Source organism: Vespula pensylvanica, chromosome 1 (genome assembly GCF_014466175.1).
Source record: "Vespula pensylvanica isolate Volc-1 chromosome 1, ASM1446617v1, whole genome shotgun sequence".
Lineage (NCBI taxonomy): Eukaryota > Metazoa > Arthropoda > Insecta > Hymenoptera > Vespidae > Vespula > Vespula pensylvanica.
The window spans coordinates 6,576,709-6,595,173 of record NC_057685.1 but is presented as its reverse complement, the minus strand read 5'-3'; the positions used below and the strand labels follow the sequence as shown (position 1 = coordinate 6,595,173).

General features: G+C 33.1%; 1 protein-coding gene across 2 annotated transcripts in view; it reads right to left on the bottom strand.

The window, feature by feature from the left end:
- LOC122638059 (chromatin assembly factor 1 subunit A-B) overlaps window positions 1–18,465 on the bottom strand; it is a 111,040-nt gene that overhangs the window by 22,402 nt on the left and 70,173 nt on the right. For both annotated transcript variants that reach the window (XM_043830706.1, XM_043830698.1), the window contains exon 2: window positions 18,089–18,347. In XM_043830706.1, the coding sequence (XP_043686641.1) occupies window positions 18,089–18,337 (249 nt within the window). In that variant the 5' untranslated portion in view covers window positions 18,338–18,347. The remainder of the gene's footprint in view (window positions 1–18,088; window positions 18,348–18,465) is intronic.

Sequence of the window (18,465 nt, the reverse complement as noted above, 5' to 3'; positions counted from 1 at the left end):
AAGATCATAAGAGATTATATTAAAGAGTATTACGATTTATAAATGTACGAAATAGAGATTGATGAGACTAGAAAAGGATTGACAGAAGAGATAGAATAGAAAGAGAAAGAGAAAGAGAGAGAGAGAGAGAGAGAGAGAGAGAGAGAGAGAGAAAGAGAGAGAAAATTAGTGTGCCATCGAAGGAAATAACGTGCAATTTTCGTCCTATTTCCGTACGATGCGGAGCCTCCATTCTCGAAATATGGAAATCCCAAGGACGTGCTCTTTATTATTCCGTCTGTTAGGTTGATCGATATGATAGAACCTTCGAAATTATCGTTAAGTAAAAAAGTGAGTTTGGTTTATGAGAAAGAAACACATACACACGTACAAACATACGCACGTATGCACGCACGCAATCACGCACACATGTACGCGTACCTGATATACGTATAAAAAGAAAACACGAGTTGTACAAGGAAGCGTCGAAAAATTTCTAAAACATAAATTTGGAATCACGGTTATGAGGACAATACGAATGGAAAGGGATGAAAAAGCATAGCTGGATTGTTTCCAGGGCACTACTATACACGTTCACAGATTTTCTGCTTTTATTTTGCGACGATCTCCACCAAGAAATCAACGAAATTTCCTGACGTCGAGATTTCTTCTTCGACTACTTCCTCTTATTTTTCTTCGACCGACGAAATGTTTACGCGGTTAAAAATAACTTGGAAAGAAAAATGGATAAGAACGTGAAATCGAATATGACGTCCTTGTAAAATATTATCGTATGTGTATTTATATATATATATATATATTTCTTATGTATATATAAAATATACACACTTATACAGACTCATACATATGTATACACATATTTCTTTTGTTCTATTTGAATATTAAACCGGATACTTTCTAATCCATAAGACCATTCAAAATAGATGAAAAATGTATCTTTGAAACAATGCATATACTTTTCTCTCTCTCTCTCCCTCTCTATCTCCCTCTCTTTTTTTATATCTCCAATATCTAACATCTTCTTTTCTCATGTATCACTGAGTTCCTCTCGGAACTAAAAGAAAAAAAGAAGAAAAAGAAGAAAAAAGAAAAAGAAAAAAAGAAGAGGAAGAAAATCGTACGATGCAAAGAAATACAGGCTGAGCGAGGTACGAAGCCACCGGTGTTTTCCATTTCTCTAAGAGAAAAATCTTGCATTGTTCTTTTCCTTCCTCCTCCAAGGAAAAATGTATCAAAAGAAGGAACCGTTACTCTAGCTGCATTTCGCTGTGATTTTTCTCCACCTCCATGTTTCTTTCCCTTTTATACATCATATCTCAAAAGGATAAATCAGTATCGTATAGGGAACTGATATATTCTTAAAAGTCTTATCGAAAATTAATTATTTTTTTATTGGATTCGTCGATTCATCGTCGATTCATTATCACTTCATAATAGACGTATACATTTCTATAGAAATTTTTCACTGAATTTTTAACGAACAAAAAAAAAAAAAAAAAAAAACAAAGAAAAAAAACAAGGAAAAGAAAAAAAAATCTATTTCCAAACGTCCATGAATAATCAAAGGAGGAAGGAAAAAGAGAAAAATAGCGTCCGTTCCTTTTCTGAATCTTTTCAAAGAAGAAGAAAGAAAAAAGAAAAAATGTCGGTCGTTAACACTATTCTCGGCGTCGGTGTAACAAACTTTCCTTTTTCTACTCTTTCTTATTCGATGCTTTTCCCTCTTTTATTTTATTATTATTGCTTCTTTCTTCTTCTTCTTCTTCTTCTTCTTCTGATCCTCTTAGAAACGGTCATCGGATGACGAACAAAAAAGAGAAGTCTCGCTTAATCAGCACTGGACTTTATTCCACCCACTCTTCCTCTTTCCCTCCCCTCTACTTTTCCATCGAACGATCCTAGGAGGAACTTCGAATAAGTTCCTTTTCACTTCTTTTCACTTCGCTTTTCCGCTCTCCTTCTCTTGTTGTAGTTTTAAAGACTCAGGAAAAAGAATAATAAAGAAGAAAAAAATAAATAAAAAAGAAAAAAGAAAAAGAAAGAAAGAAAGAAAGAAACCAAAAGTTAACTAAAGATGAATCGATAAAAGCTTGATTTTGTGTCTTAATGAATACCGAGACGTCGATTGTAACGAAGTTACTTTAATAAAATAAGAAAAATATGTATCTTGAAAATGCATAAAAAGAAAACCGAAGGATAAAGTCAAAGAAGTTTGTCGAACGAGAGGAACGAGTATAAAGAATAACGGAATCGGTGCAACGTATAGGACTAACGGGAAGAACGTAATTTTAGGATCAATATCATGCTTTATGCAACGAGCAAACATTCCTAGCTATCATCTTGGATATACGAGCAATGCCGGAAGTATAATTTTTCGGAATGGATAAGTAAGATCTATAAGAAGATTTACGAAAATAAATAAACGAACTCTTAGCTTCGTTATTAAATCAAATGGAGAATCGAGTGCAATTGATATTTTAATCTCTCTCTTTTCAATTTCTATTTTTTTTTTTTTTTAGATATCGAAAATGTTTTGATATTAATTGAAAGGAGGTTCGATATCAATAAAACGCGTAAGTAATTCTAGATCGTGTATGCAGATGTACGTACGTATATATACTTACACACACACACACACATATATATGCATGTGTATATGTTAGGTACTTACTATGTACTACGTACGAAAGTTCGTAGCTGTCGGTCAGTCAACTCGATACGATGTTTAAAAAATTCAAGAACGACACGTCGATAACGATCGACGACCTATGGCCAGGGTTATAGATGACCCTAGTCTTGAAAGACTACCCTCGTTTACAGCAAAGACCTTCTGCCAGTCTACGCGTTGGCACTTTCTCGTCTCTCTTCTTCTTTCTTCGTCTTCGTCTTTTTCTTTTTCTTCTTCTTCTTCTTCTTCTTCTACTTTTTCTTTCTTTCTTTCTTTCTTTTTCTTTTTTTGTTTTATTCTTCTTTCTTTTCTTCTTCACTAAGAGATAACTTCGATCCGTCCTTTTTTTTATTTTCTTTCTTTCCTCCCTCTCATTGTTCCAATTCAATTTTGTTGAAACATTTAAAGTGGACTGATTCCCTTTCTGAAAGATTCTATTTTTTTTTTTTCTTTTTTTTTTTTTTTCATACGAGTCGAACGTATACAATAACTGGTAAATAATTTCTGTTTACACTGAGAGCTGATAAAAGAAATTAATAAAAAGCAAAGAGAGAGAGAGAGAGAAAGAAAGAGAGAGAGAGAGAGAGAGAGAGAGAGAAGGAGAAGAAGAAGATAAAAGAAAAGATGTTGAAAAAATTACGTCGTCGGCTTACGTTCGTTCCCCGCCACGTTTCTTCTCGTGTTCTCGCGTGTTTCCTCCCTCAACGCTAGCGATTCCCAAAGGATCTCTAGGAACCAACGTTCCTACCGATATTTTCCTCTTTCTCTTACGTCTACGAAGCCACTGGTAGTACTCGACGGTGCAACGACTCGGGAACACGCGAGTAAAATTATTACCACCGGGATAACGTTAATAGACTTTCGCGATAGTAGCTTAACTTTCATGACCTCTCCGTTACATTGAAATTGTTCTTCCGCGTGAAAAACTCATCATTTTCTATTTCTTTCTTGTTTGAAATTTAAAAAAAGAAAAAAAGAGAGAAATATTCGTTTGTTTTTATTTTCAAATTCGATCAATTTTTAATCGAACGAAAATAATCGGCTACTTTGATTCACCTTTCTGCAATTCCATCGTTCCGTATTTCCTTTTTCTATATTAAAAAAAAAAAAAAAAAAAAAAAAAAGAAGAAGAAGAATTCATTTATTTTTATTTTCAAACGATTAGTTTTTAATCGAACGAAAATAATCGGTCGACGTGGAAACTTTTTTTTTTTTTTTTTTTTTTTCCTTAATTTCGCCGTTCGATCAAACGTATTCATACGTATAAAAGGAAAGAAAGGTAGAAAGAACAAAGAAGGAAAGGTAAAGAAAAATTAATGCAAGATAAAATATATATAAGTATAATTCCTTTGCGCTATTTCGAAATCTCGATGGTCTCGTTTAAGTAAAAAAATGTCAAAGGGTCGGTTTCAACTTTTCATTAGAAAAGAAATAGATTGCGGTGAAGATAGTGGTCTTTTCAAGTAGTCCAATTTTTTAGCCGATGCATATGTATTACATATACCTACATATATATATATATATATATATATATATATATATATATACACACACACACATAAGTAGTTAAGAGTTCATATGTATATTAAATGAGTACCCTTGCAACCGTACGATAAAATAATACAGCATGGCTAGACTCCTCTACTCGATCGAATGGAACCTACAACGATAACGATTAACAACACCACAAACCTCTACTACTACTACTACTACTACTACCAACACCATCAACACTAGTCTCCCCCATCATCGTAAAAAGCACTTTTGCATGTGAACATGGGAATACGTGGTTTGAATTTTAACCTGAACAAACAAGGCGCGGCAATCTTTTAAGGAAAGTCTATCGTTTCTAGGAAATACGATATTATAAATCAAAGCTCTTTGAAGAATTTTCTTCGAGAAGTACGATTAAGTATCTTCTACTTTATTTATTTATTTATTTATTTTTTTTTTTTTCAAAAGAGAAGAACAAAAAGAAAAGAAGAAGAAGAAGAAGAAGAAGAAGAAGAAGAAGAAGAAGAGGAAGATGCAAATAAATGGATATTTAAAGGAAATGAAATTCTCTAATAAATGTCGAAGCAGTGGAACCACTCCGATCGTTACGCAAACCACAGCACGGTTGACGTTTTAATGAAGCACAAATCTCGAAACCGCATAGAACAATCGATGAATGTTAGCGATTAACAGCGACCTTTCTCTAGGCATCTAAATTCTCCAATATTATTTCCACGATGAAATATGTATCTATGGGTATATCGATTCGAACAGAGAAAGAGAAAAAAATAAAGAGTAAAAAAAAGCAGTTAGAAAAGTCGTTTTGATATACGATATAAGATCGTTCTCATTATTGTTCGTTTGCAACGAACGAATGATATTGAAAGAGCCCTTGTCTACCTAACTACCCTCGAATCGCATAACTCTTATCGAGAATTCGATCCGAGTGCATCGAACTTCACAGAAATAGAAAACGAACTACGAAATGTCCATTCTCTCTCTCTCTCTCTCTCTCTCTCTCTCTCTCTCTCTCTCTCTCTCTCTCTCTCTCTCTCTCTCTCTCTATAACTGTTGTAACCTCTTATCGATCCTCCTTTGTCCTCCCTTTTGCACGGAAGTTAAGAACGATTGTTCGAAGTCGCCCTTTTCTCAGAAGTGCTTTCGATCGTTAGAGAAAAATATTACTGGATATTTTAATGATATGGTATAATTTATCTCGTTTATATCTATGTATTATAGATATATCAAATTTTTAAACAATGATATCGAAATCTTTAAATAAAAAATACGAATAGAAAAATAAGGATAAATCGATAGGATATCAATTAAAAAATTCTGATATAAATATAAATATAGAAAGAAAATGAACTACCGACAGATTCGTAGATCGTTGGATAACGTTTAAATCAATAAAAAAAAAAAAAAAACAATAAAAATATATGAATACAAATAAAAATGGATATAGAAATAGAAACTATTGAAGAATTTTCTACAAATTTGTAGATCTATGGATTACATCTAACTCCAAAAAAAAAAAATAAAAAAATAAAAAAACTTAATGCAATTATAAATATAACAAGTTATTAAAGAGAAATTTTTAACAGAGTCGTATGTCTATGGATTTAAATAAAAAAAAAAAAGGAAAACAAAAAAGAAAGATTAATACGAATATAAATAAAAAGAAAGAGAGATTGGAAAGAGATTTTTGTAACATATTCGTAGATCTCGTCAAAAATCATATCTGATTTTTCATCGAAGAGAAAACGGTAAAATAAAAAAAAAAAAGATTGAAAACGTTCATTGATCAAAGACTACCTACATATATATGTCGATATATGAATATATTCATACATACATATATATATATATATATATATATATATATATATATATATATATCAAAAGGCCGTGGAACTCAGCAATGACGTTTCTTTCGAAACTGACGCGTTACGATTCCTGACGTCACGTCATTATTTTCAAAGAATACCGTTCGCTAACGTATGCTGCAACCCCCACACAAACCTTTTCGCAAAACCTCGTGTGTGTATATATATAAAGTTTATATGTATGCATGTGCGTGTGCGTCTATGTTTATACAAGGAGTAACGCCTCAGGCATTAACGCCTCATTAACGTTCCTCGCAAATGACGCGATCCTCTGTCACGTGCCACCACTCGTCGTTTTTCCAGCCCTGTTTTTATCGTTACTATCATTTTTATCTTCTCAACGAATCCGACGTTGAACATTTTTTTCCTCTTCTCGTTATTGTTTCTTTCCTTTCTTTTTCTTTTTTCTTTCATTTTCTTTCAGAAACCTCGACTTGTCCTTTTTTTCTTTCTTTTCTTTCATTTTTTATTATTCTTTTTTTTTTTTTTTTTCTTCGAACGTTCCAACATTATTAACACGTTCGCTGTTTGAAGCAATCTAGCATAATCAATCGATATATTTATCTAATATCTTTCATAACTTTTTTTAGATGAAAGATATTGGAGAATTCATTATCATAATTTTTCTATTATACTATATATATTATTACCATATATATTATTACATAGACAAGCTATAGTATTTTAAATGTTAAGGAAAAAATCTTAGAAACTTTTTCAAATAAAATTTGCATAATTCAATATTTGGTCACGTAATCCTAACAATGTCCAACAAATGTTAAACTTGTTTAATAATTTTCCTTATCAAATAATCAAGTTTTAATCTTGTAAATGTTAAAAGATCATAAAAACGTTTGAAATAAATTCTACAAAATAGAATACCGATCACTGCTCCATTTTATATTTACCAATTTGAAATCATTATTATTAATGAAATCAGATTAATATTATACGATGTCAAGAGGGATACATCGTAGTGATAATTATTTAACTTTGTAATTACTTCAGAGAAAGAGAGAGAGAGAGAGAGAATGAGAAAGAGTTTCATGAAAATCACATTTACATTTTTAAATAGAATCCCATATTCTTTATCACAACACCTGCAACCGACATCAAACTGTTTTCAAAACACTACCTACACGTGTATTATGTATAAGCCATTGTTAAGCTATTAAGCTTCAAATTTAGAGTGCGACGGTATTAGCGTTAGCCGATATATTCCGCGAGATGGCAGTTCGTTCGGACGTTGAGTGCTCATGGATGAGAAACAATTGAATTGAGTTAACCTATACAAAATGTATAAATGTATTTTTAATAATGAAGGACATATAGAAGAGAACGTTATTGGATCGTGTCGCATCAATTTCAAAACAATTTTCGAAAAAACATTCAAAATAAAAACAGAAATGGACAGAAAAGAAGAAGAAAAAAGAAAACAATGCAAGATAGGTTAGTCAAAAAATGAAAAAGTTGACGATCGATTAAGCTTTGGATTTTGTTCGAGGTTATATCGGCTTGTTGGCATCTTCGGCTTTCCGAAAATATCCGAAGGTTATCGAATATACCGAATATATTGAAACTATGAAATCTCAGCAAAACTTAAGACTAAAGGTCAAACAAAATACCAAACAAAACATCCGATAAAATCTTAGACAATATCTCGATCAAACCGAGCCAAGCCGAGTTGAGCCGAGTTGAGCCGAACTGAGTCGACCAATTGTTTTCTGTTTTGTCCAATCATATTCTCTCCTCTCTTGTACTTTCCTTTACTGTTTCGTCTTTGAGATTAGTATATCGCCGACATTAGCGTGTTCTACTCTTATGTCCTTCGTTATTAAGAATATATTTATACCATGTAGCTTAATTCAATTGTTTCTCGTTTAGAAGCACACGAAATCCGACTATTTCCTTTCGAGTTACATTGGATAACTGTAGTACCGTGGATGCACTAAATTTGAAGCTTATACTACAACAGCAGAATATACGTAAGTAAATTACTATGCAAAATATATGCGTAGGTAGTGTTTTGAAAATAGTTTGCCGGCTACAAGAATGTGTAACAATGAATATAAGATTTCATCTAAAAATGTAAACGTGATTCTCATAGGACTCTCCAAGGTCATCGTAAAGTCAAATAGTTAATACTAGGATATGACCTCTTTGACATCATACAATATATTCGTCTAAAATATTATTTTGGATTTTCAATATGTAGGAAAATTATCGAGTGGTTACATATAAGCTACGAACGTACTGTGTGTATATATATATATACGTGCACATTTACTATATATGTGTAATACTTATACATAAAATACATTTAGAAAGAAAATTGAGTTAACTCTCTACAAACTCATGTAACTATGAAGTCACATACACATATATACGATATACTTAAGTATTTTTCAAATCTTATTTTATTTTATCATTATAAAATTATGTTAGTTTATATGCGAACTTTCTAATGTAGTACTTTCTAATGTCTACGTTATACTTAATATAGTATAATAATACTATATTATAATACATACTCGGCTTTCAAAATAGCATTTTTGAGGAAATTCGTTTGAATAAACATTATCTGATTTCAAGTGAGAAATATCATAGCATTTATTATTTTTTATTCAACGAAATGTTACGATGATCACGTCAAAGTCAAACTTCGTTTCAAATAGGAATCTATATATTTCTTTTTTTTTCTTCATGACATATTTTACGTAAAAAGAAAAAAAAGAAAAAAAAAAACAGGATAATAATAAAAAATAAAAAAGCGATAGCTTTCGTCCAAAATATTTTGTCATTCCAACGCCGAAAGAAAAAAATTGGATTATAGAGGATTAAGAAAGAATTTATACAAGTGTGAACCTCTTACGAATTTGTCTAACTCTTCGAATAGAATAATAATAGCACAATAGTAGTAATGTACGGGTGCAAGCTTTAGAAGTCCAAATCAAAGTCAAACAATCCTAAGAACGGTGCTCGAAGTCGCCGTCGAAGTTGCTGGAACTCAGCCGAGTTTCAAGGAGATTTTGCGAGGAAACAAGGAAAAGACGAGGAATGTAAGAACATTGAAGAAATGCAAAATAGAACAGAGAGAGAGAGAGAGAGAGATAAAAAAAGAGATGTAAATGTGTATGTGTGTTTATGTGTGAGAAAGAAAGAAAGAAAGAGGGAGAGAGAGAGAGAAAGAAAAAATGAACATGCAATTTCGAATTTTCTCGAAATTACTGTCCCCGAGAACTCGTTTCTAGTACGAGATAATTGTTCTTTTTGTTCCATTTCATTCTCTCTCTCTCTCTCTCTCTCTCTCTCTCTCTCTCTTTCTCTTTTTCCTTCTTTTTTCTTTTTTTTTTCTGTTCCTTTCATTTTGCACCATGCATCGAAGAGTTCTCATCGAGAAGACAATGGTGATGAATCCATTGAAATGAAACTACCATCGACGAATAGCAGAAACGATGCTTTTGCCAACGCGAATACGTATTTACGTTCTACCTACCTAATAGAGAACTCTAAGCATTTTTCTTTTTATCGCTACACTCGTTTACGTACGATAAAGGGGAAAAGGGAATTTCAATAAACGACTCTTCGAGACGACGTCGTATCTCTCGTGAGATACCTATCTAGAAAGTAGTATAACCCGGTTTTTCCCCTCTTCAAGATGCTGCTAAGATCTGAAATGACCCAGTGAGAAAATATTAATCGTCTCTTACTTTGTTATTATTTCTCTATCGATTTATTCGTCCCTATATGGATATAATATTTTTATGCCATCATATATTATAGACGAAAAAAGGTTATAAAAGAAGGGGAGAGGGAAAAAAAGATGTCGATCGAAATTAGAATGTCGAAGATTGTATTGGTCGTTTTTTCGTTTGATATCTTTTTTTTTATCTATCGATTACATCGTCTCGATGAGTTTTTGTTTGTTTGTTTTTTGTTCTTCTTATATTATAAAAAGTTACGAAGAAAGTTATAGAAAATGATGTCGTTTGGAATTAGAATGACGAAGATTTATTAGTTCTGTAATATCATTTTTCTATCGATCGACTCGTCTCGATAATTTTATTTTTGTCCTCTTCCAGTGAAAAAAAGTTCCATAGAAAAAGATGTCAATCGGAATTATAACGTCGAAGATTTTGTTAGTCGTTTTTCTCGCTCGATATTCCTTCTTCTTTCTTTCTTTCTTTCTTTCTTTTTTTTTTTTGTCTTTTCTTCTATCGATAATTTTATTTTATCTTTTTTTTTCTTTTCTTTTCTTTTTTCCTTTCACGTTATAAGAAGTGCAAAAAAGATTATAGAAAAAGACGTCGATCGAAATTAGAATGTCGAAATCTAATTTATTTCGTCCTGCATATGTATATTTTGAAATACATACTACTTTTTCACTTTGACGTAGAAATAGTTTTCGTTTTCGTTCGTATGACAGAAAAGAAATCGTAAAATTTATACGATCACGTAGGAAATGTTTCAAAGGCTTTCAAGATGTCTGACGTATTCGAAATGCTCGATATACGTGGCAATCCGAATTATCGAACATGTTTGGAAACTGTGTTAACTCTGTGGAATTCGCTTCGGTTAAGTGCAAGCTCTTCCATCGTTCGAGCTGTGTGCTACTAACATGGAAGATCAAGGATTATCAAACGTCAAACGAGATGACATAACTTCGATCTCTTCGCTGCCAATAACAGCTAATAATTCTCACGTTGATTAACTCTGTAACTTCCGTTGGAGTCGATCATTTTGATCTCTCTCGAAGCCGTTCGGAATATTTAAATTTATCTTTTGATACGAATAGAGATCGATAAAATTAATCGATCTTATCGAACAGTGAATTTTCATAGCGCTTTAAAGTCACATCAAATTTACAAACAATTGTAATATTAATACGTTGAATTGCTAAGATCTTTTTACGCAAAATTAAACCCTCCGTTTAATAAGCCGTGTTTAATATTTTCGGAATAACAATAATTGTTCATTCATATCCATGAGATGATATAACTTAGATCCTTTCATAGCCGATGACAGCTAATAATTCTCACGTCGATTAATTTTGCAACTTGCGTTCGCGTCGGCCACTTTGATCTCTCTCAAAACCGTTCGAAATATTTAAATTAGTCTTTTGATATGGACAGAGATCGATAAAATTAATCAACCGTATAAAACAGTGAATTTTCATAGTGCTTCTAAGCGACATAAAATTGCCGCATAAAATTACTATTAACTTGTAAGATTCTTTTCACATATTACTTCTAACAATTCTACGAAGATCATCAGCGCAAAATTGAATCCTCCATTTCGCAAATTATATTTCATATTCTCAGAATAAAATTAATAGCCGATTCACATCAAACGTAAAAGTTTACATTAACTAAATATAAATTACACTCGATGTAATATAATCCTACTACAAGTTTCATGTTATATAATTTTCTTTTGTAAACGACGAAAAAAGAAAAGAGAAGAAAAAGCAAGTTGGGTTATAGAAGGTTAAAACACACAGTAGACTAGTTAAGCTATGACGTAAATGTACGTTGGTACTACTCAAAGGGTTAAAAAAGAGTAAACGTCAGCGTATATTCCGGAAAAAAGATAGAATATACTTGTAAGATAATTTGACTTTTAAAATATCTCTAAAGTATATATATATATATATATATATATATATATATATATATATATCGAACGAAGAAGCGCGTTATGAAGTTTATCGTTAAACGACGAATCAGCAGCATATGTCTCGCGTATGTGCAACGCATGCAATCTAGTGCAATCTTTTATGCAGTCATCTCGATAATGAGCTATAACGAGCTACGTGAATTATGGATTCTGATCGAATGACCCTTTACTTTAGTATTATCATGACTTTGGTTAAAGCTACGATTACATATAATGGGAAAGATGTTAAATAACAAGGTAGATAAAACGTACTAGTGGTTCTCCCTAGTTTATCGTAGATTATCTAAGAGTAAAAGTATGTTCGAGTTAACTTGATAAGGATACCAAGAATGATAGTAAACCCCTTGCTAACTCTGAAACTGTCGTCTTTGATTATCGGCTCTATGAAGCACGATGAAGCTTCGATCTTCCCCTCGAAACGGAATGACGTAGCTCTTTTAAGACGAAAGCTCACGCGTTTAACGATCCAAAGCGATTATTAGCGAGCAACCTTCCATGTCGTATATCGGTTCGACCTTCTTCGAACCTTTCTTTCAACAAACGTCAAACTCGCTTAACAGTTCACTCTGCATTTGACGAAGGACCAATTTCATTATCTACGTTAATTAATAAACGATCGAAGTGTACGTTCAAGCTGATCGTTTTAATTCTTTTCGAATTCGAAACGGAGAAACAAGAGCTTCAGGACAGAAATTTGTTTAAATAATAAATTGCTTGGATAAATCACTTTCTCTCTGTCTAGGTAAATAGAGAGAGAGAGAGACAGAGAGAGAGAGAGAGAGAGAGAGGAAAGACAGGCTATTAAACACTGTCGTGTGCTTTCACGAGACTTTGAAAAATATCTGCTCGTTTAGTACGTTGAGTCGTCAGTGAAATAAATTGGTGATTGTTACTGATTTATTAGAGTTTCTTTAATGAAAATAGAGAGAGAGAGAGAGAGAGAAACATTGAAATGTGAACAAGTACAGATTATACCGCAATATTGTTCAACAACTTCAAAAATTTACTTTGATTAAACTATATTGAATAAAACATTGAGATTTGTTGTATAACAATCAGTAACACTTCAGATTTATACGAATGTATATAACCACAACGATGAATTAGCCATGATGAATATATTACCTGGTCAACCATATCTTCAGATATCCAACCTCTCCAAACTCGTGGTTCTCCACATTTGGAGCTACATTGTTAAAAAGACAATAGCTATGTGCCACCTATGCCGCAAAATGTGCAACAGCTAAAAGGGAGAATAAGAAACGCCCTTGATTATTGGGTGAAGTGTTCTTGGGAAAAGTGTCGCAAGAACTTGAACCTCGATGGGACGTGTGTGTGTGTGTGTGTGTGTGTGTGTGTGTGTGTGTGTGTTTCGCATAATTGATGAGAGATTTAGATCGAATATTTTCTGGACATTCATAAAAACTTGATACGTTATTGATTATTATTACAACAAATTTCATTCTTAAATCCTGTACGATTTACGTAGTCGTAAAAATAAATCTTCGAAGTTGTTTTTTATATTATTGTGGTACAACCTGTATTTACTTTGGGATAAAAAACATTTTTTTTTCCCTTAAAGTCTTTTTTCTTTTGCTTCCTTACTTTTCTTTCTTTTTTTTTTTCCTTTTTTTTTTTTTTTTTTTTTTTTAATCCACTTCATAGTAAAGAAGTAGGTGAAAAAAGAACGCGTGATAAGAGCAGCCGGTGAAGTAGTACGTAGAAAGGAGAAATAAGAATGGTAAATAACGTGGGACTATACTAAGAAGTGTGTGTGTGTATTTGCATGTGTGGTAGGTGCCAGGTAAGAAATATGGTTACGTGAGACTCGAAAGCGAAATAAAAGGGGAAAAGAAATAAAGAAAAGTGTCGCGTCTCTTTTTTCGCGAGAATCTTTTTGTATCTTCTATGAAGATTTTTGTTCGTTTCGTGAAAAAAAAAAAAAAAAAAGAAAAAAGAAAAGAAAAAAAGAAAAAGAAAAAATTGCTCGTTAGGAAATTGGAATAGAAAAAGAGATTAAGAAAAATCCTTTTGAAAGGAAAGTTGTCGAATTTTCTCTTTTAATCTTCGAAAACAAAGGATATAATAAAATTTCATTTGAAATATGGTACAATTTGTTCCTTTCAAATATATTGAAAGTATGAGTATTAAAAGAATTAAAAAAATTTTTAATTAAAGATATGATATGATATATAGATGCGATACAATATTCCTTTAAATATTGTTTCCTTTCAAATATTTTGAATAGGAAAAAAGAAAAATGGAAGAAAAAAAATGAAATGAAAGAAATAAAAATGAGAATAAAAATGTGAAGACAGAAACTTTAATTTTTTGAAAAAAGTAAAAGCTGCAACATAATATTGCTTTAAATATAATATAATTTTATCCTTTTCAAGATTAAGAAAAGAAATATATATATATATATATATATATATATATATATATATGTGATACAATTTCAAGTATATTAAAGAAAACAAAATTTTTCTTTCTTACTAAACTTGTTTGTTGTCGTTCTACACGCTCGACGGAAAAGAATAGAGAGATGAAAATGAAAGAAAAAAAAAAAAAAAAAAGAAGAAAAGAAAATAAAAAGAAAAAGCAAAACAAACAAAGTACTTGCGATAAAGGAAATACGTGAGATCCATACTCGAAAGCGAGTCGAGCTCACGCAATCGGAAGGAAGGAAGGAAGAGGGCTGAGAGTTGCATCGATCGCAGAGCATTTCTGGGGTTCGCGAGCATTATGGTGGTTCGTGCGGTAGCTCTTAATGGTATTATCAAGCCTTAATACGAAACGGCTTTTGGGGTCATCGGCCAGACGGGTTGGATATATTATTTAACCGCGGGACGATTTGCGCTGTGAGCACGAACGTGAGAATTGTACGAGTTCGACACGAGACGTTTAAGAGGATATTGGCAATCTTTATCATTAATCTCGATTTATTTAAAACAAAAAAAAAAAAAAAAAAAAGAAAACGAAAAAGAAAACAAACCAAACAATGACATAATAAAGACGATGAAAACTAATGATAAAGAAGAAAGATTTTTCATTAAAGTCTCTTTTGATTTTCCTTTTTTAACATGAAAATTTACGTATAAATACACGTATAAATGCTTAATATTTCAATATTCTTTTGCATTGTAAAAAGAGAAAAAGAATCTTTAAACATTGAACACGTATGACAATCGAGCGACATACGACTATAAATCTCAAAGATAAATCTTTCTACGAAGAAAAATTATTCCTCAAAATTTATCCTTTAGAAGATTTATTCTTTCGAAAAAATAGAACCACCCTATTCTTATTCTTTTCTTAAAGATACAAAAAGATAGTCTGGAATCTTGAAAAGTTACGATACCGTTGGAAAGCGGATGTTCGGGTAGATATTACTTGGAGGAAGGGTAATTCGATGAAGATATATCAACGGCACGTTCTCTTCCTTCTTGTCTCACGTGTCTGCTCAAAGATTTGGCAGACGATAGGTCGTAGTAAAGAAAGTAGAGTGTGTCGGATATCTTCAGGCGATTATCTCCGAGTAGTCTCGAGAGGTAATTCGATTTTTTTTTTTCTTTCTTTTTTTCTTTTTTCTTAGACTCTCTCCACCCTTTCGTTTCTTACCCTTCATATTCCCCACTCTCTATCGTTTCTGTCTCTGTCTCTCTCTCTTTCACCACCTCAACCCTCCACTGTCTCTGTCTCTATCTCTCTCTTTTTTATTCCTTCGAAAGACGAAGCCCTCGAAGTCAGAGTAGACGAATGGCGGCTCTCGGTAAGGTGCACGTGCCACCCTGATCGGGATCTTAACGTGACTCTAGCGTGAGCCTTATCTGGTTCAACCAAACTGGTCGCCTCGAGCACCTAACGAAACTCTCTCTCTCTCTCTCTCTCTTTCTCTTTCTCTTTCTCTAAACTTGTTTCGAATAAGAAAGAGAGAGAGAGAGACTTTATTTCACCTGGACGTTCACACATTTTCGTCAAGGTTGAGGCTAACTTTCTTGTTACAATACTTCGATTTCCAAGGCTCTTTCATAACATTAATCACACGCAACGACACCCATATCGCGGAAATTCAAGTAATTGTCTACATATACATATGTGTGTGTGTGTGTATATATGTATTAATGTATACGAGTAAATGTAACTCGTAAAGATAAGATATAAGAACGTGTTTTCAGTAATATTATAGTCTAATGTAATAAATTATTATCAAACTTGGTAAATCTGTGTTTTTTATAAATCAAGTTGTCGTCGACTTAGTAATACTCTATTGGTTAGTTGCATTTTATCGAAAAAGTTGTAAGAGGTAAATATACCTACTTACCTACGACGAATGATCGGGAACGAAGTTTATTGGAATTGGAATGGATGAGAAAAGAATGTTCTATCTGGTAACACAGTCGTCCTCGAAGAGAAAGAGAGAGAAAGAGAGAGAAAGAGAATGATGAGAGTATCCTTAGTGATTTGCAGCATTTCTCTTTCTATCTTTACTGGGAACAGTATCGTCCGCGTTTGAGATAACGAAATTGTCGAGAGTTCACGGAAGCTGATAATAAATCGAGAAGGAGAGTTAAATGGACCAAAACTACGGTACTATACGATACGGTACGTCCTATATTCGATACTCCTACAAAAAGAAACTGCAACGAAAGAATTTGGAGTAGGTATGTAAGAAGGGAGATGACTTACTTGGCACAGTATTCTCTTTTGTACAAACCCTTTTGCCAAAATCTTCCATCGCGAGATTGACCCGATACGTGTCGCTCTTATATACTTACTTACTTACTTATTTACTTACTTAATCTTCGAATGTGACCTTGAGAGAAAAGAAAAGAAAAACGAAGTACCTTTTTGATCCTTAGAGGACTGGGTTTATCTTGAAATGGTCATCCTGTGACAAAATCGAAGGATTCAACGAATTTTATGATACCTATTTGATTCTATGTTCCCAATCGACAGAGAGATATATATTCTCGAGTATTTCTGAGAAAACTAGATATTCTTTTTCTCTCTATTTCTCTCTCTCTCTCTTTCTTACTCTTACTACGAGATACGAAGAGATGATGATATTTAAAAAGGAATTATCAGACAACTCATCGAAAGAGTCGTGAAAGCAAGAAGATCGATACTCGCTCAAACCCCCTTAAAATGTTTCCCTACAGTGAATATTTGAGAATAACGTTCGTTCTCTTCCTCTCTCTTCTTCTCTCTCTCTCTCTCTCTCTCTCTCTCTCTGTTTCTCTCTCTTTCTCTATCTTCCTCCCCTCCACCACCATACTCGAACTCTCTTGGGAAAGTTAAAATCGATTTAAACCTTTCACCGACTGGCGAAAATTCAATTTTTATTAAAGCCCTCGTTCGCTTACAAACACGATCCAATCTAGCACGGAAGCTGGATGGTAATAGAACTCGTCGCGTATGAAAAAGGGACTAAAGATCCCTCTTTCATCCTTCGTTTAATATCAGAAGATTCTAATTCTTGCGAGTGGGAACCTTCAAGACACTTGAGACTTTTGATTTTCATCAACATCCCTGGCCTGAAAAATGACCTAAGAACGACGTTATATAAAATACCAAGTGGTGTACCTTTGACATTTGACGTTACACGAGATGTTTAACAACTTCCGCTACACGTAAATAATTCGAGACACTTTGATAGAGGACGAGTGGGACGAAATTTTCAAGAAACTCATTAACGGGTCGCCAGTCGCAATGCGTCGTCTAGATGCCGAGAGATAAAAACCAAAATATTATGTTTCTCTCTCTTTCTCTCTCTTTCTCCGTTTCTTTCTATCTTTCTTTTTTACGAATGAATTTGGTTAGCAAAATTTAAAAAGATGAAGGGACATAATTGAAGAAATAGCTTAACTTTGTTTCTCAATAATTCATATAGAAATTTAACTTTGAACGATGATAACGTTATTCTTGGGTAATTGAACCCATCACGATATTCTCCAGCCTCTTCTAGATCCTCTCTTTCTCTCACTTATTATCTATCTTCTCACCCTATATCCAGACACTTCCTATTATCTTCCTTAGGCACGTCTTCGTTAAACGTCTTATCTTGGTTCATCGTCAACGTGAATTACACCGCAAATTCTAATATCTCAAGATCTACTCTCTCTCTCTCTCTCTCTCTCTCTCTCTCTCCCTCTCTCTCTCTCTCTCTCTCTCTCTCTCTCTCTCTCTCTCTTTCTCTTTAATGCACAAAACTAAAAGGATTCTCTTGGATGATAAAACACGAAGAAGTGAAACCGATGTTAGAAAATGATTAGATGACGATCGTAACGTTAAGAATTACAAACTCAAATATTTCTTTTTTTTCTTTTTTTTTTTTTTTCTTTTTCTATCTTTTATAACTCACGATTTTGTGATGAAGATGTTGGAGTTCCCTCTCGGTGACTCTTCTACGAGACAGTTCACGTTGCTCCCGCCTGTACTGACTGTACTTGTAGAAAAGATACATTCCGGGAAGCGCAAGGACAACCAGTGGTTTCATCAATCCAGCTCGACCACTTGGTCCACGTACACGAGGTTCAGGTGGTTCGTCCAGTTCACCTAATTGTCCGGCACCTTCGGCCACGTCCGGTACTGCCGCACCGGCTGCTGGCATCTTGTCTTTTCTAAGAGAAACAAATAAAAAACAGAAACGATAAAAAAGAAAACAAAATTGAACGAGAAACGATAATATTAATTTCCTTCCACGTTGACCATCATAGTTTATATTACATAAATACGAGT